Raw genomic sequence first — 19198 nt, 5'->3', positions numbered from 1 at the left:
CTCAGAGGCAGCTGGAGGGAATGCTTCCATTGTCAAAGAGAATTAAGGAGCTCACTGTCTTTACCCTCTTCAGGGTCTTTCACACATCCCTATGCCAAATCTCAAGATTCCATACCTTCCCAATCAGTGCCCTCAAAGTAGACACCCTTTCAGGCTGGGAATTCCATTTGCATTCTAATTCAGCCCTTGAAGGATGAGTTTCTGGGTTTGATTTTTCAAAATCCTCAGCCCTGTGGCTACAAACAATGAGTATCTTTTAGGATGGACATAGAAACTTTAGGTCATTTATGTTTGCACTTGAAGTGAAAATTCAGATCGTTGAACCCACGCTCTTCCTTCCCCAACTTTGTCCAGTGGCAACCCAGCCAGTCTCATTATGCTCATTTGTTTACAAAACCATTTAAAGGTATTATGTACAGGCAATGGGATATGTGTAGCATTTTTCAAAAGAAGGAATACACATGGCCAAAAAGCATATGAACATATGTCCAGCATCACTAGTCACCAGAGAAATGCAAATGGAAACCACGGTGAGATATTATCTTACAGTAACCAGAATGGCTATTGTTAAAATTATAAAGCATATGACAGATGTTGGCAAGAATGTGGAGAAGAGGAAACTCTTACATGCTGTTGGTCAGTATGTAAATGAGTATAGCTTCTGCGGAAGACAGGATGGAGATTTGTCAGAGAAACAAAAATAGAAACACCACTTGATCTAGTGGTCCCCCTACTGGGTATCTACCCAAAGGAGAAGAAACAATTATGACCAAAAAAAATGTCTACGCATATCCCTTTGCCCATACATTAATATCTTTGAATGGTTTTGAAAATGAGCATAATGAGATTGGCTGGGTTGTCACTGGACAAAGTTGGGGAAAGAAGAGTGTGTACCTGTATGTTTACGGCAGCACTGTTCACAGTAGCAAAGGTATGAAATCAATCTAAGAGTCTGTTAATGAGTCACCGGATTAAGAAAATGTGGCATGTATACACAATGAAATACTATTTAGCCACCAAAAAAAAAAAATGAAATCATGTCTTTTGCAGCAACATGGATGAAACTGGGGGCCGTTGTTTTACATAAAACAACTCAGAAAGACAAATACCACATCTTCTCACTCGCTGGGAGGTGAGTAATGTGTCCACATGAACATAGAGTATGGAATGACAGACAATGGTGACTTGAAATCGCTCTGTGATGAGAGGTCGGGGACTTCTGGAAATGGGTCATGGCGGGCAGCCAGTACCACCTCTAGTCTTTCCAACCTGAGCCTGGCCTTTCATGTTCCCAAGTCAGTACTGATGCTGCTTAAATGTGTCCCCTGTGGGCCTCTGTGCAATGAATGGGAAGTGGCTTCTGTGGCCTGGGCTCTATCTGCAAGCTTCATGTAGAGTTGCAGTTACCACCCAAAACCCTGTTGTGGTCTCTCTGCCTCGTCTGTCTGTGTCTCTTTCTGTATGTTTTCTCTAGGTCTCTTCTATCAGCATCTCTGGCTGACACCCCCATGACCATCTGAGTCTCCCCGGATGTGGTCATTGTAGTCCATCTGAGTCCCACTATTTGGGGAAGAGATAGCTTCCTCACCTGTGACAGAAATGGGCAGTGGGTCACTTGGGGCTGACCACTCTTAGGAAGTGTCAGGGAAAGAGCCGAAGCATCTGTAGGTCCCTCCGTGAGTGGCAGGGTCCAGAGGGAAGTGGGCCTGCAATGTTCCACTGACATTCAGCACTGCAAGGAGCCTATGTTCAGGGGCCTCCCCCTCCCTGGATAGATGGTACAGGTCAAACCAGTTCCAGAAGCTGCAGGACAAGGTCACGTTTTCTCCTGGCCGAACCGTGGGGCCCGGCTGGGCTGAGAGAGAAGGTTTCCTGTATCGACCTGGAAGGAGAAGAGGCAGTTTACTGAGGAGGCTCTTCCCTGTCACAGCTCTTTCACACCTGAGCTGAGAACTCATGCCCCTGCTCTGTGAGCTAATGCTCTCTCACCCTCCAGCCCGTCTCTCTTCATGTCTGTTTTCTCCTTCTACCTTCCCTGTCTCTCTAGGTCTCTCCCCTCACTTCGCCACCCGAGGTAGGTTTTCCCTTTTTGTACTGTTTTATTCTCTCTGATGTTCCTTGGAGTGGTTGACTTGATCTTCCTTTTTCCTTCCTTGTCAGTCTCTCACTTTCTGTCTTGTTCATAACTTTCTGCATATTTCTATTATTTATCAATCTATCTACTTATCTATTTGGTATCTACAGATTTTCTCTCATCTAAGCAATGTAACATCTATCTCTCTATCTTTCAATTCTCTATCAGTCATCTGTTATCTATAGCTATGTGTCGTCTGTCTGTATTCATCATCATCATCTCTATGTATCATTTATCTGTCAATCACTCATGTATATATCTGTAACCTATCTGTATATCTATAACCTATGTGTCATCTACCTATTTATCATCGATCTATCTCTGTCTATCCATCCATTTATCGTCTGTCTCTTCATCTCCTTGTCTTTCTCTGCCTCTCCATCTCTCTAGTTCTCTTTGGAATCTCTGCAATCCGTCCCACATCTCCATCTTTCTCTCTCCTTGTGCCCCTCCCGCAGGGCCCTGATTTTAGGGCATTTCTCCGCTCCCTTCCATCATTCTCTCCACTACTCTGCCCTCTTTTCTCTCCCTTGATGTGTCTATGAGTCTCTCAATCCCCTTTCCCTGGCTCATTGTGTGTGTGTGTTCATGTCTTTACTTTTTGATGTCAGTGATTTCTCTCTGTGTTTCTCTATGGGAATTTGTTCTCAGTAATCTTATATTATGTGGGGTTATTTGGAATATGAGCCTCAGAATCCAGTCTGGGGACCCCAAGTACACACAGCACACAGGGCTGGTGTTCTGGGGCCATGGTATCCTGGGATCCACTGCACGGAAGGCAGAGGTGTCAGAATAAACACGGTATCTGTAGGTGCCACGAGGTCGCAGGACCCAACTCAGGCCAGATTCATGTGTGTCTTTGGGTTCTCCTGGTAGAGAACACTTTGTGGAAATAAAACAGAAACAAAACTTCTAACCTGTGCCAGGTCTCTGAACAGAGCCAGCCTGGAAGGACCCCTCTCCCTGTGACGTGTGTCCTTCTCTGTGTGTCTCCTTGACCTTTTCTCTTTTTTCTCACTCCCTGTATGGCCCCTGTGTCTGTCCTCTATGTTACGATGTGTAGCCAGTCTCTGTTGGTACAGACCTCACCAAGTCAGTATAAGAACCCCACTCTCATCTTCCTCATGACCACGTGCTGCTTCCAAGTTGTGGATCATTCACTCTGTGTCCCAATGACAATGAGAAGAATGTGTGGGCACTCTCACCTGTATGACGATGTCCAGGGGGTCACGGGGAGATGACCACTCACAGGGGGAGTGAGTGACAGAAGCGTAGCATCAGTAGGTCCCTACAAGGGCAGGCATCATGGGACCTATGGAGAAGTTGGCCTGGGAGCCACTATCACGGGGCTCTTCAGTGGGGAGCAAGGGGTCCTCAGAGATCCCCTTTCGGGGCAGAAGGAAGTGGTCAAACATGGTGTCTGACAAACATTGCAGGATGACCGTCTCTCCTGATTTCACCAGGGGACCTGGGAGGGCCTGGAGGGAAGGTTTTCTGTGGAATCCTAGGAAGAGAGGTCGTGAGTTTAGAAGGCACCTTCCTTGGGACCTGGAATAAATGAGGCTTCCTCTCCCCGGTGTCTGACTCTCTCTCCCTCTCTGCGTCTCCGCGCTCTTTTCTGTGCCCATCACCCTGGTGCAGGTCCCTTCATCTGTCTCCCTCCCTCTTCTCTGGCTCTGTCTCTAGCAGCCCCTGACTCCTTCCCACTGGGCTCAGCCTCGTCCCTTGGGCTGTGGTTTCTGTTTCCCACTAATCTCTCTCTTCCTGTCCATGTGAGGGTGGAAGAGGAACCACGACAGGCCGCACGTCCAGGCTCTGAACAGCCTGGTTCAATCTGTTGTGGACAAAGTGGAATCCCTGGCAGGAGGTATGAACTGATGAGTAAGGCGGGCACCAGTGTCTGCACACCCTGTTCCTGGTGGGGACTGGGAGCCTCTCCTGCCATGTCTGTGCTCCTCCATGGTCCCAGCTTCCATAGGGTGGCCCCTGGTGCTGGTTCCAGGAGCATCGACCCCTCCCTATGTGGATCGAGCCTGGTGGTGGCCTCAGCATCCCACCCTTGCTGACCTCGGGGTAGCAACCCTTCTTCTGGTGTGGGTTCTTAACTTGTCCTTGCCCTGGGGTTTCTATATTTGTTTCCTGTTGTTGCTGTAGAAAATTATCCCAAACATGGCGTCAGGAGAGAACACACTGAGCCCTTCCACTTCTGGGGACAGAAATCAGACCCAGTCCTCCTGGGCTATAATCAGGGCATCTGCAGGGCTGCGTTCCCTCTGGAGACTCAGGGGAGAATCAGTTCCCTTGTCTTCTCCAGCCCCTAGAGGCCACCTGCATTCATGGCTCCTGGCCTTCCTCCACCTTCAGAGCCCGCAGTGGCTGCTGGATTCTCCCTCCCACTGCGCTGCTCTAATCCCCACTCCCCTCTTCCTCCTCCTCTCGTGTGGGCCCTTGTCATGACACTGAGCCCAGCTGGACAGTCCAGGCAGCCTCCCCACCTCAAGGTCAAGTCGTCAACAACCTGAGCTCCATCTTCCCTCTTCAGTCCCCTGCCCTGTAACAGAAATAGTCACAGGCTCCAGGGATGAGAATGTGGCCATCACTCACTGGGGGACAGTTATTCTTCCCCCGGCACTTATTTCTCTGTATTCAATTCCCCTTTACCCCATGTATAGTCAGGGCCTGAATAATCAGAACCTGATGGACACCTCACCAGAAGCTCTGGGATTCAGGAGGTGGGACAATGAGAAACCCAGACAGGAGCCCTCTGACCTGTGACTGTGATCTCTGACCCAGGCTGGAGTGCAGTGGTGCAATCTCGGCTCACTGCCACCTCGGCCTCCTAGGTCCAAGGAATTTTTTTTTGTTGTTTTTTGGTCCAAGCGATTCTTGTGCCTCAGCCTCCCAACTAGTGGGGATTACAGGCACCAGCCACCATGCCTGGCTAATATTTTCTTTTTTTCTTTCTTTCTTTATTTTTTTTTTTTAATAGAAACAAGGTTTCACCATTGGCCAGGCTGGTCTCAAACTCCAGATCTCAGGTGATCTGCCCACCTCAGCCTCCCAAAGTGCTGGAGGAAACTTGATTTTCTATACCATTATGTTACTGGATATTCCTGTAAAATTTAAAATGAGGGAAAGAGAGAGAGAACCATTAGTTTGGACTGTGGATTTGGGTTATGAGACAAATTCTAGATAAAACTACAAAATCTAGAATTTACGTGTTGTGTTTTTGCTAATAAAGTACAGTTCTAAGACTGTAAGTAACTGGAAAATCCTTCCCTGGAATTTAAATCATTTTAACTTCTTCTGGCTTAGTACAAGAAATACGAGCAAGAAAAATACTAGTGATTTTTTGTCACAATTACTGTAATAATGCTGATAATACCTATTAGATATTTTGCATACTACACATGCAGAAGAGTTTGAATCTCAGAAAAAAACAAAAATGCATCAAAAGTCTTCAATATCAGCACAGATTCAGTCACGTCGTGTGTGAGAGATTGGATGGGAGACGTGTTTTGAGTTGGTCATGGTGAAGGAGACGAGGTTACGATTCTGGTCAGAACAGTTTCCAGGAAGCCATGTTCCTCTCTTGACCGAACGCCCAGTGGGCCTCATGCGAGGCGGAAAGAGCCTGCGTACGTCACCATCCCATGATGTGGTCAGCATGTAAAGTGCACGGGCGGGGCACCAAGCAACATCCTGTGCGCTGCTGAAGGGGCTGGGGCGCAGCCGCCGGTCTGCACAGGCAGCACCATGGTGCTCACGGTGGTCAGCATGGCGTGTGTCGGTGAGTCCTGGAGGGAATCCAGGGAGGGAGCGATGGAGTGGGGATCTGGGCCTGGGGTGGGGATATGGGCCTGGGGTGGAGATATTGGCCTGGGGTGGAGATATGAGCCTGGGGTAGAGATATCCCCTGGGCCTGGAGGCTGGGCCTCTGCACAGCCCAGAGCCCTGTTGTCTGGGGTCAGATGGGCAACGAGGCTGAGTTTACCTTCAACCTAAAAAGCTCCTGGCTGCCAAGGCACACAGCCCATTCGGGGCAGCAGGGCAGGCCTGGTGTGTGTGCAGATGGATCGTCCATCATGCTCTTTCTTTCCAGAGTTCTTCTTGGTCCAGGGGGCCTGGACACAAAAGGGTGAGTCCTTCCCCAAATGTTAGGGTGTCATCTCCCCACATAAGGGAGTTTCCTGAAACAGAAGAAACATCCTGTGGGGGAGTCTCTCATAAACTAGGAAGAGGGGGCCCTGGGGTGCTCGGCGCACAGTTCTGACCCAGCCCTTCCCAGCCTTGCCTTCCCTTGGCTGAGTCAAGCTCTGCGGGGACTGGGGTGAGACTGGGGTGCTCCAAGCTGGGCTGTGCGGGGAGGAAGTCGTGTCACCGGCAGAGGAAGGGAGGGAAGCAGTGCTAGGGAAGGCCGACCCTCTGAGGACAAAGGTGTAACTCACACCCTCCAGCATCTCCATGACGGGAGGGGCTGCCGTGTGGCTGCTGGCATTCTACCAGAAGAGGTGGGGGAACCCCAGCCATGAGCTTCGTGTTCTAAGTCCTCTGATGGGGGCTCCGTTGTTTATTGTGGTTCACGCAGTGGCCGATACTCCATTCGCAAAGGACGTGCCCTGCAGCCCATGTCTACTTCGTGTTGTTTTATGAAAGCAGTTTTGCTGTGTTAAAATCTACTAAGAGTCCCTCATTCAGCACTTGCTCAGATTTCTCTGCTAATGCGTTTGTTGTAGGGAGACGCCATGTCTGTGCAGGATGGGTCCTTCCTGTATCTCTGAGCACCCAGGTGTGGCAGGAGCCTTAGGAACGTGGAAAGGGAGAGAATCTCCTGAGCACGGGGAGGGAGGGGCGGCTCCACATCTTCCTCTCTAAGGCGACACCTCCTTCTCCCCCAGGTGGTTGGGACACGCCCTCCCTGTCTGCCTGGCCCAGCGCTGTGGTGCCTCGACAAGGACACGTGAGTCTTCAGTGTCAATATGGTGGTGGATTTAACAACTTTACCCTGTACAAAGAAGACAGACTCCATGTTCCCATCCTCCAGCGCATTGTGTCCCGAGAGAACTTCCTCATGGGCCCCGTGACTGCAGCACACGCAGGGACCTACAGATGTCGGTGTTCTCACCGACACTCCCCTACTTCATGGACGGCACTCAGCAACCCCCTGGTGATCATGGTCGCAGGTCAGAGGGCTCCTGTCTGGGCTTCTCACTGTCCCACCTCCTGAATCCCAGAGTGGAGTGTCCAACAGGGTCCGATCACCCAGGCCCTGACTGTATTTGGGGTAAAGGGGATTAAATACAGGGAAGTGGGTGCTGTGGTGGGAGGAATAACTGTCCCCAGTGATGGCCACATTCTCATCTCTGGAGCCTGTGACTATTTCTGTTACAGGGCAGGGGACTGAAGGGGAAGATGGAGCTCAGGTTGTGGATGAGTTCACCTTAAGATGGGGAGGCTGCCTGGACTGTCCAGCTGGGCTCAGTGTCATGACAAGGGCCCACACGAGAGGAGGAGGAAGAGGGGAGTGGGGATTAGAGCAGCGCAGTGGGAGGGAGACTCCAGCAGCCACTGCGGGCTCTGAAGGTGGAGGAAGGCCAGGAGCCATGACTTCAGGTGCCTATAGGGGCTGGAGAAGACAAGGAAATTGATTCTATCCCGAGTCTCCAGAGGGAACACAGCCCTGGAGATGCCCTGATTTTAGCCCAGGAGGACTGGGTCTGATTTCTGTCTCCAGAAGTGGAAGGAGTCAGTGTGTTCTCTCCTGCTGCCATATTGTGATAATTTTCTGCAGCAGCAACAGGAGACAACACAGGAACCCAGAGTAAGGACAAGTTAAGAACCCACACCAGGAGAAGGGTGGCTACCCCGAGGTCAGCAAGGCTGGGATGCTGAGGCCACCACCAGGCTCGATTCACATAGGGAGGGGTCGATGCTCTTGGAACCAGCACCAGGGGCCGCCCTGTGGAAGCTGGGACCATGGAGGAGCACAGACATGGCAGGAGAGGCTCCCAGTCCCCACCAGGAACAGGGTATGTGGACACTGGTGCCCGCCTTACTCATCAGTTCATACCTCCTGCCAGGGATGCCACTTTGTCCACAACAGATTGAACCAGGCTGTTCAGAGCCTGGACGTGCGGCCTGTCGTGGTTCCTCTTCCGCCCTCACGTGGACAGGAAGAGAGAGATTAGTGGGAAACAGAAACCACAGCCCAAGGGACGAGGCTGAGCCCAGTGGGAAGGAGTCGGGGGCTGCTAGAGACAGAGCCAGAGAAGAGGGAGGGAGACAGATGGAGGGACCTGCACCAGGGTGACGGGCACAGAAAAGAGGGCGGAGCCGCTGAGAGGGAGAGAGAGTCAGACACCGGGGAGGGGACACCTCACTCCTTCCAGGTCCCATGGATGGGATGAGAAAGGGAGACGCCTTCTAAACTCACAATCTGTTTTTTTTTCTCTTTTTTTTTTTTTTTGTCTTTTATTTTTTTCCTTTTTGTGGAGAACGGGATCTCGCTATATAGCCCAGGCAGGTCTCGAACTCCTTGGCTCAAGCTATCCTCCCACTTCTGCCTCCCTAACAGCTGGGATTACAGGCGTGAGCCACAGCGCCCAGCTAAACTCACAATTTCTTTTCTTAGGATTCCACAGAAAACCTTCCCTCCAGGCCCTCCCAGGTCCCCTGGTGAAATCAGGAGAGACGGTCATCCTGCAATGTTGGTCAGATGTCGTGTTTGAGCACTTCCTTCTGCACAGAAAGGGGATCACTGAGGATCTCTTGCACCTCGTTGGAGAGCCCCGTGATGGGGGCTCCCAGGCCAACTTCTCCATAGACCCCATGAAGCCTGACCTTCAAGGGACCTACAGATGCTACGGTTCTGTCACTCAATCCCTCTATGAGTGGTCGGCTCCCAGTGACCCCGTGGACATCGTGATGACAGGTGAGAGTGTCCAGACATTCTTCTCATTGTCACTGGGACACAGAGGGAATGATCCAGGAGTTGGAAGCCCCAGGTGCGCATGAAAAAGATGAGCGTGGGGTTCTTACGGAGAGAGACTGACTTGGTGAGGTCTGTACCAGCTGAGACAGAGAAACAGGAGACCCAAGTAGAGACCACACATCATAACAGAGGACAGACACGGGGGCCATACAGGGAGTGAGAAAACAGAAAGAGGTAAAGGGGACACACAGACAGACATGTCCCAGAGAGAGGTGTCCTTCCATGCTGGCTTGTTCAGACACCTGGCACAGGGTAGAAGTTTTATTTCTGTATTTCCTCCGTGAAGTGTTCTCTACCAGGAGAACCCAAAGACACCCAGATTTCTGACCTGAGTCGGGCTCTGTGGCCTCAGGCCTTGCGGCACTTACAGATGCCATGTTTATTCTGACACGTCTGCCTTCTGTGCAATGGAGGTGTAATCGTCCCAGGATACCACGGTCCCGGAACTCTAACCCCAGCGTGCTGTGTGTACTTGGGGTCCCCAGACTGGATTCTGAGGCTCATATTCCGAATAACCCCACATAGTATAAGATTACTGAGAGACACAGAGAGAAATCAGTGCTATCAAAATGCAAAGACGTAAACACACAGAGAATGAGCTGGGGAAGAGGATTGAGAGACTCACAGACACATAAAGAGAGAGAAAAGAGGGCAGAGAAGTGGAGGGAATGATGGAAGGGAGCAGAGAAATGCCCTAAAATCAGGGCCCTGCGGGAGGGGCACAAGGAGAGAGAAAGATGGAGATGTGGGACGGACTGCAGAGATTCCAGAGAGAACTAGAGAGACCAAGAGGCAGAGAGAGACAAGGAGGTGGAAAGAGACAGATCATAGGTGGAGAGATAGCGATACATAGATGATAAAGAGGGAGATGACAGATCACAGATAGGTTATAAATACATAGATGATTGATTGACAGATGATACATAGAGATGATGATGATGATAGATAGAGATAGGCAGACAGTCAGATAATAGAGAGATGATGCATAGATATAGATAATAGATGATTGACACATAGATAGACATGTGATCAAGAGATAGATAGACAATACATAGATAAAGATGATAGATAATTTGTAGACACCAAATACAGAAATAGACAGGTACATAATAGAAACAGGCAGAAAGTTATGAACAAGACAGAAAGTGAGAGACTCAGGATTAAAGGAAAAAGATCAACCAATCCAAGTAGAGTCAGAGAGAATAAAACAATACAAAAAAACAGAAAACCTACCTCGGGGTGGGGAAGTGAGGGGAGAGACCTAGAGAGTCAGGGAAGGTAGAAGGAGAAAACAGACATGAAGAGAGACGGGGTGGAGGGTGGCAGAGAGCGTTAGCTCACAGAGCAGGGGCGTGAGTTCTCAGCTCAGGTGTGAAGGAGCTGTGACAGGGAAGAGCCTCCTGAGTAAACTGCCTCTTCTCCTTCCAGGTCAACACGGGAAACCTTCTCTCTCAGCCCAGCTGGGCCCCACGGTCCGGACAGGCGAGAACGTGACCTTGTCCTGCAGCTCTTGGACCTCATTTGACGTGTACCATCTATCCCGGGATGGGGAGGCCCCTGAACTCAGGCTCCCTGCAGTGCCCAGCGTCAGTGGAACATTCCAGGCCCACTTCCCTCTGGGCCCTGCCAGCCACGGAGGGACCTACAGATGCTTTGGCTCTTTCCGTGGCACTCCCTACCACTGGTCAGACCCAAGTGACCCACTGTCCGTTTCTGTCACAGGTGAGCAAACCCCATACCTGTCCCATGTCTGATGATCCTGGAGCCATAGCTGAGGAACTTCCTGCTGATGATGGAGGGAAGCATGGACAGACGCAGAGAGAAGACGAACCCTGGGTGTGAGGGCGGGGTCAGGGGCACGATGGCAGACAGGGCACCTCCAAGCCCTGCTCCACGGCCCGCATGGAGGCCCGTGTTCAGGGCTCCGGGCACCCAGGCAGATGGAGAGAGCGGTCAGGACAGGCCCAGAGGAGGGGAGACGGGGCTCAGTTTGGGGAGATCAGAAGTTCCCTCCGCCCCTCAACCTCACCCATTTCCCAGAAGCCCATCCTGGCCTCTCACCCACAGAGAGACGTCATCACCAGCAACCCCCATGCCCTTTTCTTTCCATTTAGAAAAATATTTCTTGAGGTTAAATATACCTGTATAATTTACTGCCTTTACCTTTTCTTGAGACGGAATCTTGCTCCATTGCCCAGGCTGGAGTACAGTGGCATGATCTTGGCTCACTGCAACCTCTGCTTCCTGGTTTCAAGCAATTCTCCTTCCTCAGCCTCCCAAGCAGTTGATCCCAACAGGTGGACGCCACCATGCCCAGTTATTTTTTGTATTTTTAGTAGAGATGAGGTTTCACCATGTTGGCCAGGCTGGTCTTGAACTCCTGACCTTGTGGTCTGCCACCTTGGCCGCCCAAAGTGCTCAGATTACAGGCGTGAACCCCTGCGTGCGGCCTCACTTTTACCATTTCTAAGTGTAAAGTCCAGTGGTCATGGATACATTTATATTCTTTTTTATTGTTGTTACCCTCTCCGCTTCGCTTCCTGGGCCCCTGTAGCCACCATTCTCTCTACCTTCATGAGACTCACCTGTTAGCTCCTGCACGTGGGTGAGAAATGGCAATCTGTGTCATGCCCTCCTGTTCCATCCTGGTGGCTGGAAGTGGCAGGACGTCATTGCTCTTATGGAGGAGGGTTCTCCACTGTCTGTATGTGCTACGTTCTCTCTATCCACCCATCCACTGATGGGCAGGTGGGTTCACTCCACACCTCGGTTATTGTGAATTGGGCTGCACCAATCGTGGGAGCGCAGATGTCACTGCGATTCACTGATGGCCTTTCCTTTGAGTGTAAACCCAGTCGTGAGATGCAGCGGCACCATCTTGGCTCACTGCAACTCTGTCTCCTGGGTCACAGGATTCTCCTACCTCTGCCTCCCTAGCAGGAATTTTCCCTCTTTGATACAAGGGCCCTCCTTGCCATTGACCTTAGCTAAACCATGGCAACTCATAAATAGTGGAAACATGAATGAATTAAAAGCTTTCCTTAGTTTTGTAACTAATACTAGCACGTTTTCTTAGTCTCTTTCCAAGTCCTTGGAAATTACAGGTGCACGCCACCACGCCTGGCTAAGCTTTGTATTTTTTAGTACAGACAGGGTTTCGCCAGGTTGGCTAGCCTGCTCGCAAACTCCTGACCTCAAGTGAGGTGCCCGCCTCGGTTTCCCAAAGTGCTGGGATTACAGGCTTGAGCCACCACGCCTGGCCTCTTTTTAGCTTTTTTTTTTTTTAAAGACCTTCCACACTTTTCTCCATAAAACAAATTTCCATTCCTGCTGACAGGGTACCAGTGTTCTCCTTTCTCTACCTTCTTGCCAGCATTTGCTTTGCCTGTCTTGCAAAAAAGTCATTTTAGTGAGGTGAGAGGAAAACTCACTGTGATTTAAATTTCTCTGACGATGCGTGATGCTGAGCACTTTGTCATAGACGTGATGGCTATTTGTATGTGTTTTTTCTGGAGAAATGTCTGTCCATGGCTTTTGCTCTTTTTTTAATTAAATTATTTGTTTTATTGAGTTGTTTGAGCTCCTTATATTTCTAGTTTTTCATTTGTTTTTTTTTTGTTGTTGTTGTTTCATTTTGTTTTGTTTTGGGACGGAGTCTCTGTTGCCCAGGCTGGAGTGCAATGGTGCCATCTCGTCCCACTACAACCTCCCTCTCCCAGGCTCAAGGCTTCTCCTGCCTCACCCTCCTGAGTAGCTGGGATTATAGGCATGTGCCACCATGCCCGGATGATTTTGTATTTTTAGTAAAGACAGGGTTTCTCCATGTTGGTCTGGCTGGTCTCAAACTCACAATGGCACCCTTGTCAAAGTCCACTGAACGGGCTGTGCATGGTGGCTCACACCTGCAATCCCAGCACTTTGGGAGACCAAGGTAGGTGGATCACCTGTGACCTGGAGTTCGACACCAGCCTGGCCAACATGATGAAACCCCTTCTCCACTACAAGTACAAAACTTAGCTCACCATAGTGGTTGGTGCCTATAATACCACTAGTTGGGTGTCTGAGGCAAGAGAATTGCTTGAAACCAGGAGACGGAGGTTGCAGTGACCTGAGACTGCACCTCTGCACTACAGCCTGGGTGACAGAGCAAGATTCCATCTCAAAAAAAAAAAAAAAAAAAAAAAAGCCATTGGCTGTGAATGCATGGGTTATGTCTGCGTTCTTCATTCTCCTCCACTGTTCTATGTGCCTTTCTTTATGCCAGTGTCATGCTGTTTTGCTTACTACGGCTCTGTAACATATTTTTAAGTCAGGTAGTGTGATGCCCCTGTTTTCTCCTTATACCTTGAAGTCTCAAGACAGTGGGCATCACATACAATAGTTATGGAGCAGAGGACCCCAGGACTCCCAGGCCAGGGCCCAACATCAGATAACAGAGTGTGGGCCATGAACCGACCTCACAGATTTCCACTGAGTACAAGACAGGCATCCTCATTGCCACACCTCTCTCCTGTCCCGTGTTCTAGGAAATCCTACAAGCGGTTGGCCTTCACCCACTGAACCAAGCTCCAAAACTGTTGAGTAAAGGACCCTCCTGTCTCTGCTTTAGGAAACCTGGGGAGGCGGAAGCCTTGGATTCAAGTGTTGGCTCAGCACCTCTCAGCTCGGTGACTGAGGGCCTGTCTTCTACCATCTCTGAACCCCAGACACTCCAACAGTGCAAGGGATCTGGGGCCAGCGCAGGGCTCAGTGAAGTCTCTTACTCTCCAATTTTCTGCAGCTGAGACCTCCTTGAGGCTAGAAGAGTGATTGCAAATCTGACATCCTTCTCAGGAAAAAATGCAGTGTTTGTTCTGCCTGCATTCCTAACTGGAGGATAAATGCCTGGGGGGCTGGAGAGGGAAAGAAAGGGAACATCTGATGAGGGTGGGCGTTTTAGAGAAGTTCCACTTGCCAAGGAATTAACTCCTGTGGGTCATGATGCAAACCTGGCTGACTCAGCGGAGCAAGAGCGTTGGAGTAAGAGAACCGAGCTCACGCACGTACACTTTGACTCCATCACTCACTCGATGCAATCACTCACTGCAATCTCCGCCTCCTGGGTTGAAGTCCCTCCGCCTCCTGGGTTGAAGATGACTTCAACCCAGGAGGCGGAGGTTGCAGTGAGCCGAGGTTGCAGCACTGCACTCCAGCTTGGGTGACACAGGGAGGCTCCATTTCAAAAATCAAAATTAAAAAATACGTAAATATTGTATAACACACACAAATGACAAAGGCACCTGAATTCCAATCATCATTTTTCTACTTCTCTATAATTACTGTTTTGATCCCTAATCTTATACATTAGAAAATCAGCCTAGACCCTCTTCCCTATTTGGAAAGCATCAGATCATATGGAAAATGGGAAAGCCCTCGACCCACCAGCACAGGTCCTGAAATAGAGAAAGTGCTCTATTCATGGCATAAAAGTTGCCCCCTCACCCAAATCCCCGCCTCACCCCTACTTCCAATCACGTGTGGAGATACAGATAGATGATGGGGGGGGGGGGGGAAACTAATATTCTTTGAGTGAGCTCAGTTCTTGGACTCAGAGAGCAAAGCCAGCACTATCTCCTGGTCCCCTTTCCTACTAATTCACAGAAGGACAGGCTGTATTTTGAAGCAATAGATGATGGAGGGGGTTGTTCCTCCCCCTGCCTCTCAGGTAGACCAGCAGCCTATTATACGTCTCACGAGATCACACAAAGTAACACGTTGCCCACAGGCTTCTGCACTATTTCCTGGCTGTTCCATGTAAGACAGTTCTATTTCACTTCTTTTGATTTCGATTTCACTTTTTTTTTCCTTTTCTTGGAGAATGTAATTTGTTTGAGTCAAGGGCGTTGTGGATGTAGAAGTTGTAACGCACGTTCACTGTGTATCAGTCCCCGTCCAGTCTTCCTGGAGAAGACTCTGAACACCTCCTGGCCTGCACCTGGCGCCATGCCAGTTTCTATCACTGACAGTCACTCCAGGGAGACAGAGCACAGACAGAATACATTACATAAAGCAGGTTCATTACTCACAGATCAGCGGCAAGTGACGGCAGAAGCCTACCTTTCAGGGCCAGCCAGTCCCCCGAGGCTCAGAAAAGCTGCCCAGGACACACAGAGTCACCCCATATGCAGTGTCCCTGGGGGAACTGAAAAGCAGCCCCGCCTGGGTTTTGCATCCTGGAGCCACAGGAAGCACTGGGCTAAAGCACTGCATCACACCCTCCTCTAGGAAGAGCAGGAGAAGAGCCAAGGCTGTTCTGAGACGTTCCTCCTGATCTCAGGACGGTGCTGTCTTAGTCCATTTTTGTTGCTGTCAAGGAACACGTGAGCCTCGGTAACTTCTAAAGAAAACAGATGTGTGTGGCTCACGGTTCTACAGGCTGCACTAGAAGCATGGCACCAGCCTCTATTTTTTGTGATGCCTCAGGCTGCTCCCACTCTGGCAGAAGAGAAATGGAGTGTGTGTGTGCAGAGACCACAGAGATCACATGGCAAGAGAGGGAGCAGGAGGTGGAGGGGCGATGGAGCTTCAGGGTTCTCTTTCACAACCCACTCTCCAGGAACTAGTAGAGGGAAAACTTGCTAATCTCGTCTCATGGGGACAGCATTAATCTATTCATGATGGATCCACCCCATGAACCAACCACCTCCCACTAAGCCCAGCCTCCCACACTGGGGGTGAAATTTCAATGTGAGGTTTGAAGAGGATCAAACATCTAAACCAAAGCAGTTGTATCATCAGCTCTTTCTGTGGTTACTATGAGAACTGTAAGTGAGAAAGCAGGAGAAAGCCGAGTCTCCCGCCACATGGGTGCTTGTCCTAAAGAGACGTTGTGTGTGGTTACCTGGCAATGAAGAGATGAGAGACAGTCCATGTAGAGGAACTGCTGTGGTCAGCCTCTTCTTGGATTCCCATCTTCCTCCAGGTAACCCCAGACACCTGCACGTTCTGATTGGGTCCTCAGTGGTCATCATCCTCTTCATCATCCTGCTCTTGTTTCTCCTTCATCGCTGGTGGTCCACGAAAAACAGTAAGTCTCATGAAGCAGAGGCCAGAGACCTCAGGGCCATCTGCAGAAGCAGGATGGAGCACACAGGTGTGTGTTCCTCACTGGCAGGATGGTCCCTGGCCCAAGTCAGGAACCGCAGAAGCAGGGCTTTCTAGAGAGAGCACCAGACACCCTGCCCCTGCTCACAGATCATTGCCTGATTCTGAACTGTATCCTCACCCCTCCTCCAGCCACTGACATCAGGAGAAGGTTCCATGCCAGGCAGCAAGTGAGAGACAGAATCAATGGGATGGGAATTGCAAGCTCTTCATGGGAGGGGTCCTTGTACTCAGAGAGGTAGAATGTGTGAGTCAGGCTGTTGGCAGCGGAGGGCCCTCAGGCACCCATGGCCTCCCCCTGTGTGTTGGTGTCTGCACATGAAATGAGGACCCAGAAGGACCCTCTCAGGTGTTTTGATGACTTCCGTCTCCTTCAGATGCTGCAGTAAAGGACCAAGAGCCTGAGGCAGACAGAAGAGTGAACAGGGAGGTAGGTGCTCCTTGGCCCAGCCTCGGGGATGGGGTCTTATTCCCTAATAGTCCCGAAGAATGTGAGCCCCTCCCTCACTCAACATTTCCCTCTCTCCAGGACTCTGGAGAAAAAGACCCTCAGGAGGTGACATACGCACAGCTGGATCACGACGTTTTCACACAGAGAAAAATCACTCGCCCTTCTCAGAGGCCCAAGAGACCGCCACCAGAAACCAGTGTGTACATGGAACTCCCAAATGTGGAGCCCAGATTGAAAGTTGTCTCCTGTCCGTGAGCCACAGACAGGCCCTGAGGGGTCCTCTAGGGAGACAATGGCCCTGACTCAAACCCAGCTTGCCAGCTCCAGTGTAGCAGCAGCTGGGACCTGAAGGCGTGAGTCTGTGTCTTAGGGGATCGCTCTTCCTCACACCATGAATCTGAACGTGGCTCTCTCTCGCTTACAAATGTCTGCGGTCCTCGCTGCCTGCTGGACAGAAAACACACTCGGCTTAACACAAAATTCTCCATTTCACTTGACCCCTGCCCACCTCTCCAAACTAACTGGGTTACTTCCTGGTCCTACCTGAGGCTGCAGTCACAGTGAGAAACTCACAAGTCCAGACTTCCAGACATACAGGAGGCTCCCTCTTAACACAGCACTTAGACACGTGCTATTCCACCTCCCCTCATGCTGTTCCACCTGCCCTCAGACTTTGAGGGATTTTGCAGCCTTCTGTCATCAGTAAAATTTTTAAGCTCTTTTTATATATAATTTCAATGTCGTTCTCTTCAAATAAACACGTCTGCCCTCATGAGTTAGGTAATGTGAGTCTTTTTTTGCCTAAGCTTTTGGTGTTATCATGACTATTTCCATATAACCACATATGTTCTCCACTGGGTTCTCATCCCTGGACTGGGAGCTTCTGGAAACAGGTGGAGCCTGGTTTGTCCCTGGGACTCCAATTTCCATCCAAAGATGCAGCACATAGAAGATCCCAGAACCGTGAATCAGATGGACACGTGCTCTTCTTACTCTCTGCAGACCTGGAAAGCTCACAGAGTAATTCCAAGATGAAGCATCTGCTGGGTCATCGCCTTGTTAGTCTCATCTCCACGAGGACACTTATCAAAACACCATCTTTCACAGGATAAATACACAGTCGGTCCTCCGTATCTGTGGGGTTTACAGCTGTGTATCAAACCAAGTATAAAGCAAAAATATTCAGAGGAAAAAAATCCACAAAGTTCCAAAAGGCAAGACTATATTGAATGGACCCGAGTGAAGCTGTGCGTAGCCTGTATCAGGAATTATAAGTCATCTAGAGAGGATCCGACGTATACAGGAGGATGTGCAGGGTGATATGCACTCACTAAGCCATTTCATGTAAGAGGCTGGAGCATCTGCAGATTTTGGCATCTGAGTGAGGATCCTGGGACCAGTCACCCAGAAGAGTAAAGGACAACTGTATGTAATTTTTATTTGTCAATTTTATAAATAAATCGTAAAATATTTACAATAAGAAGATAAAAAAGAAGCAGTGTTTTCACAAGGCCAGAATACATTTACATTTATGTTTCAGACAAGTCACTCTTTGGTCCAGTGTTATTTATTGAGAAGACATTCTATTCCACCTTAAAGCACATGGCAGCCTTTGTCAACTCTAAAGGGCCTATGTGTGCACGGATGTGTTTTAGACACTGTTTTCTGCTCACTGGCTGTGTCCACTCTCATTAGGATGCTGCAGTTTATGTGACTTTATACAACCCCTTAAAATTTGGTAGCCTGAGTCCTCTAATTTCTTATTAGAGGCTGTTTTCCAATTTTTTTTTTTTTTTTTTTTTTTGATACAGACTCTCCATCTCTGACCCAGGCTGGAGTGCAGTGATGCGATCTTGGCTCACTGCCACCTATGCCTCCTAGGTCCAAGCGATTCTTGGGCCTCGGCCTCCCAACTAGAGGGATTACAGGCACCCACCACCATGCCTGGCTAATTTTTTTTTTTTTTTTTTTTTTTTTTGCGTATAAACAAGGTTTCACCATATTGGCCAGGCTGGTCTCGAACTCCAGATCTCAGGTGATCCACCCACCTCATTGGCCTCACAAAGTGCTGGGCAAAAGTTGATTTTCTATAGGATTATATTACTGGATATTTCTGCAAATTTTAAAATGAGGAAAAGAGAGAGAGAGAATCATTAGTTTGGACTCTGGTTTTGGGTTATGAGACAACTTCTAGATAAAACTACAAAATCTAGAATTTACAAGTTGTGTTTTTGCTAATAAAGTACACTTCTAAGACTGTAAATAACTGGAAAGTCCTTCACTGAGAATTTAAATCATTTTACCTGCTTCTGGCTTAGTACAAGAAATACGAGCAAGAAAAATACTAGTTTTTTTTGTCACAATTACTCTAATAATGCTAATAATAGCTCTTAGGTATTTTGCATACTACACATGTAGAAGATTGGATCCGAGACGTGTTTTGAGTTGGTCATGGTGAAGGAGGCGAGGTGACGATTCT

The 19198-nt window shown here is 49.4% G+C and overlaps 1 protein-coding gene across 1 annotated transcript; it reads left to right on the top strand.

Moving 5' to 3' along the window:
- The first annotated feature begins 5346 nt into the window (after nt 1–5346).
- Nucleotides 5347–17482, top strand: LOC101036624 (killer cell immunoglobulin-like receptor 3DL3). Its single transcript, XM_074385948.1, is given in 9 exon segments — nt 5347–5924; nt 6237–6272; nt 7033–7317; nt 8766–9065; nt 10554–10847; nt 16087–16191; nt 16646–16698; nt 16798–16970; nt 16972–17482. Coding segments are annotated over 9 exon segments (1377 nt in total). The 5' UTR covers nt 5347–5890; the 3' UTR covers nt 17069–17482.
- The last annotated feature ends 1716 nt before the right edge of the window (nt 17483–19198 follow it).

This window comes from Saimiri boliviensis, chromosome 14, assembly GCF_048565385.1.
Source record: "Saimiri boliviensis isolate mSaiBol1 chromosome 14, mSaiBol1.pri, whole genome shotgun sequence".
Classification (NCBI taxonomy): domain Eukaryota; kingdom Metazoa; phylum Chordata; class Mammalia; order Primates; family Cebidae; genus Saimiri; species Saimiri boliviensis.
Note: the sequence above shows the minus strand (reverse complement) of the source record. Positions and strands in the feature narration are given on the sequence as shown.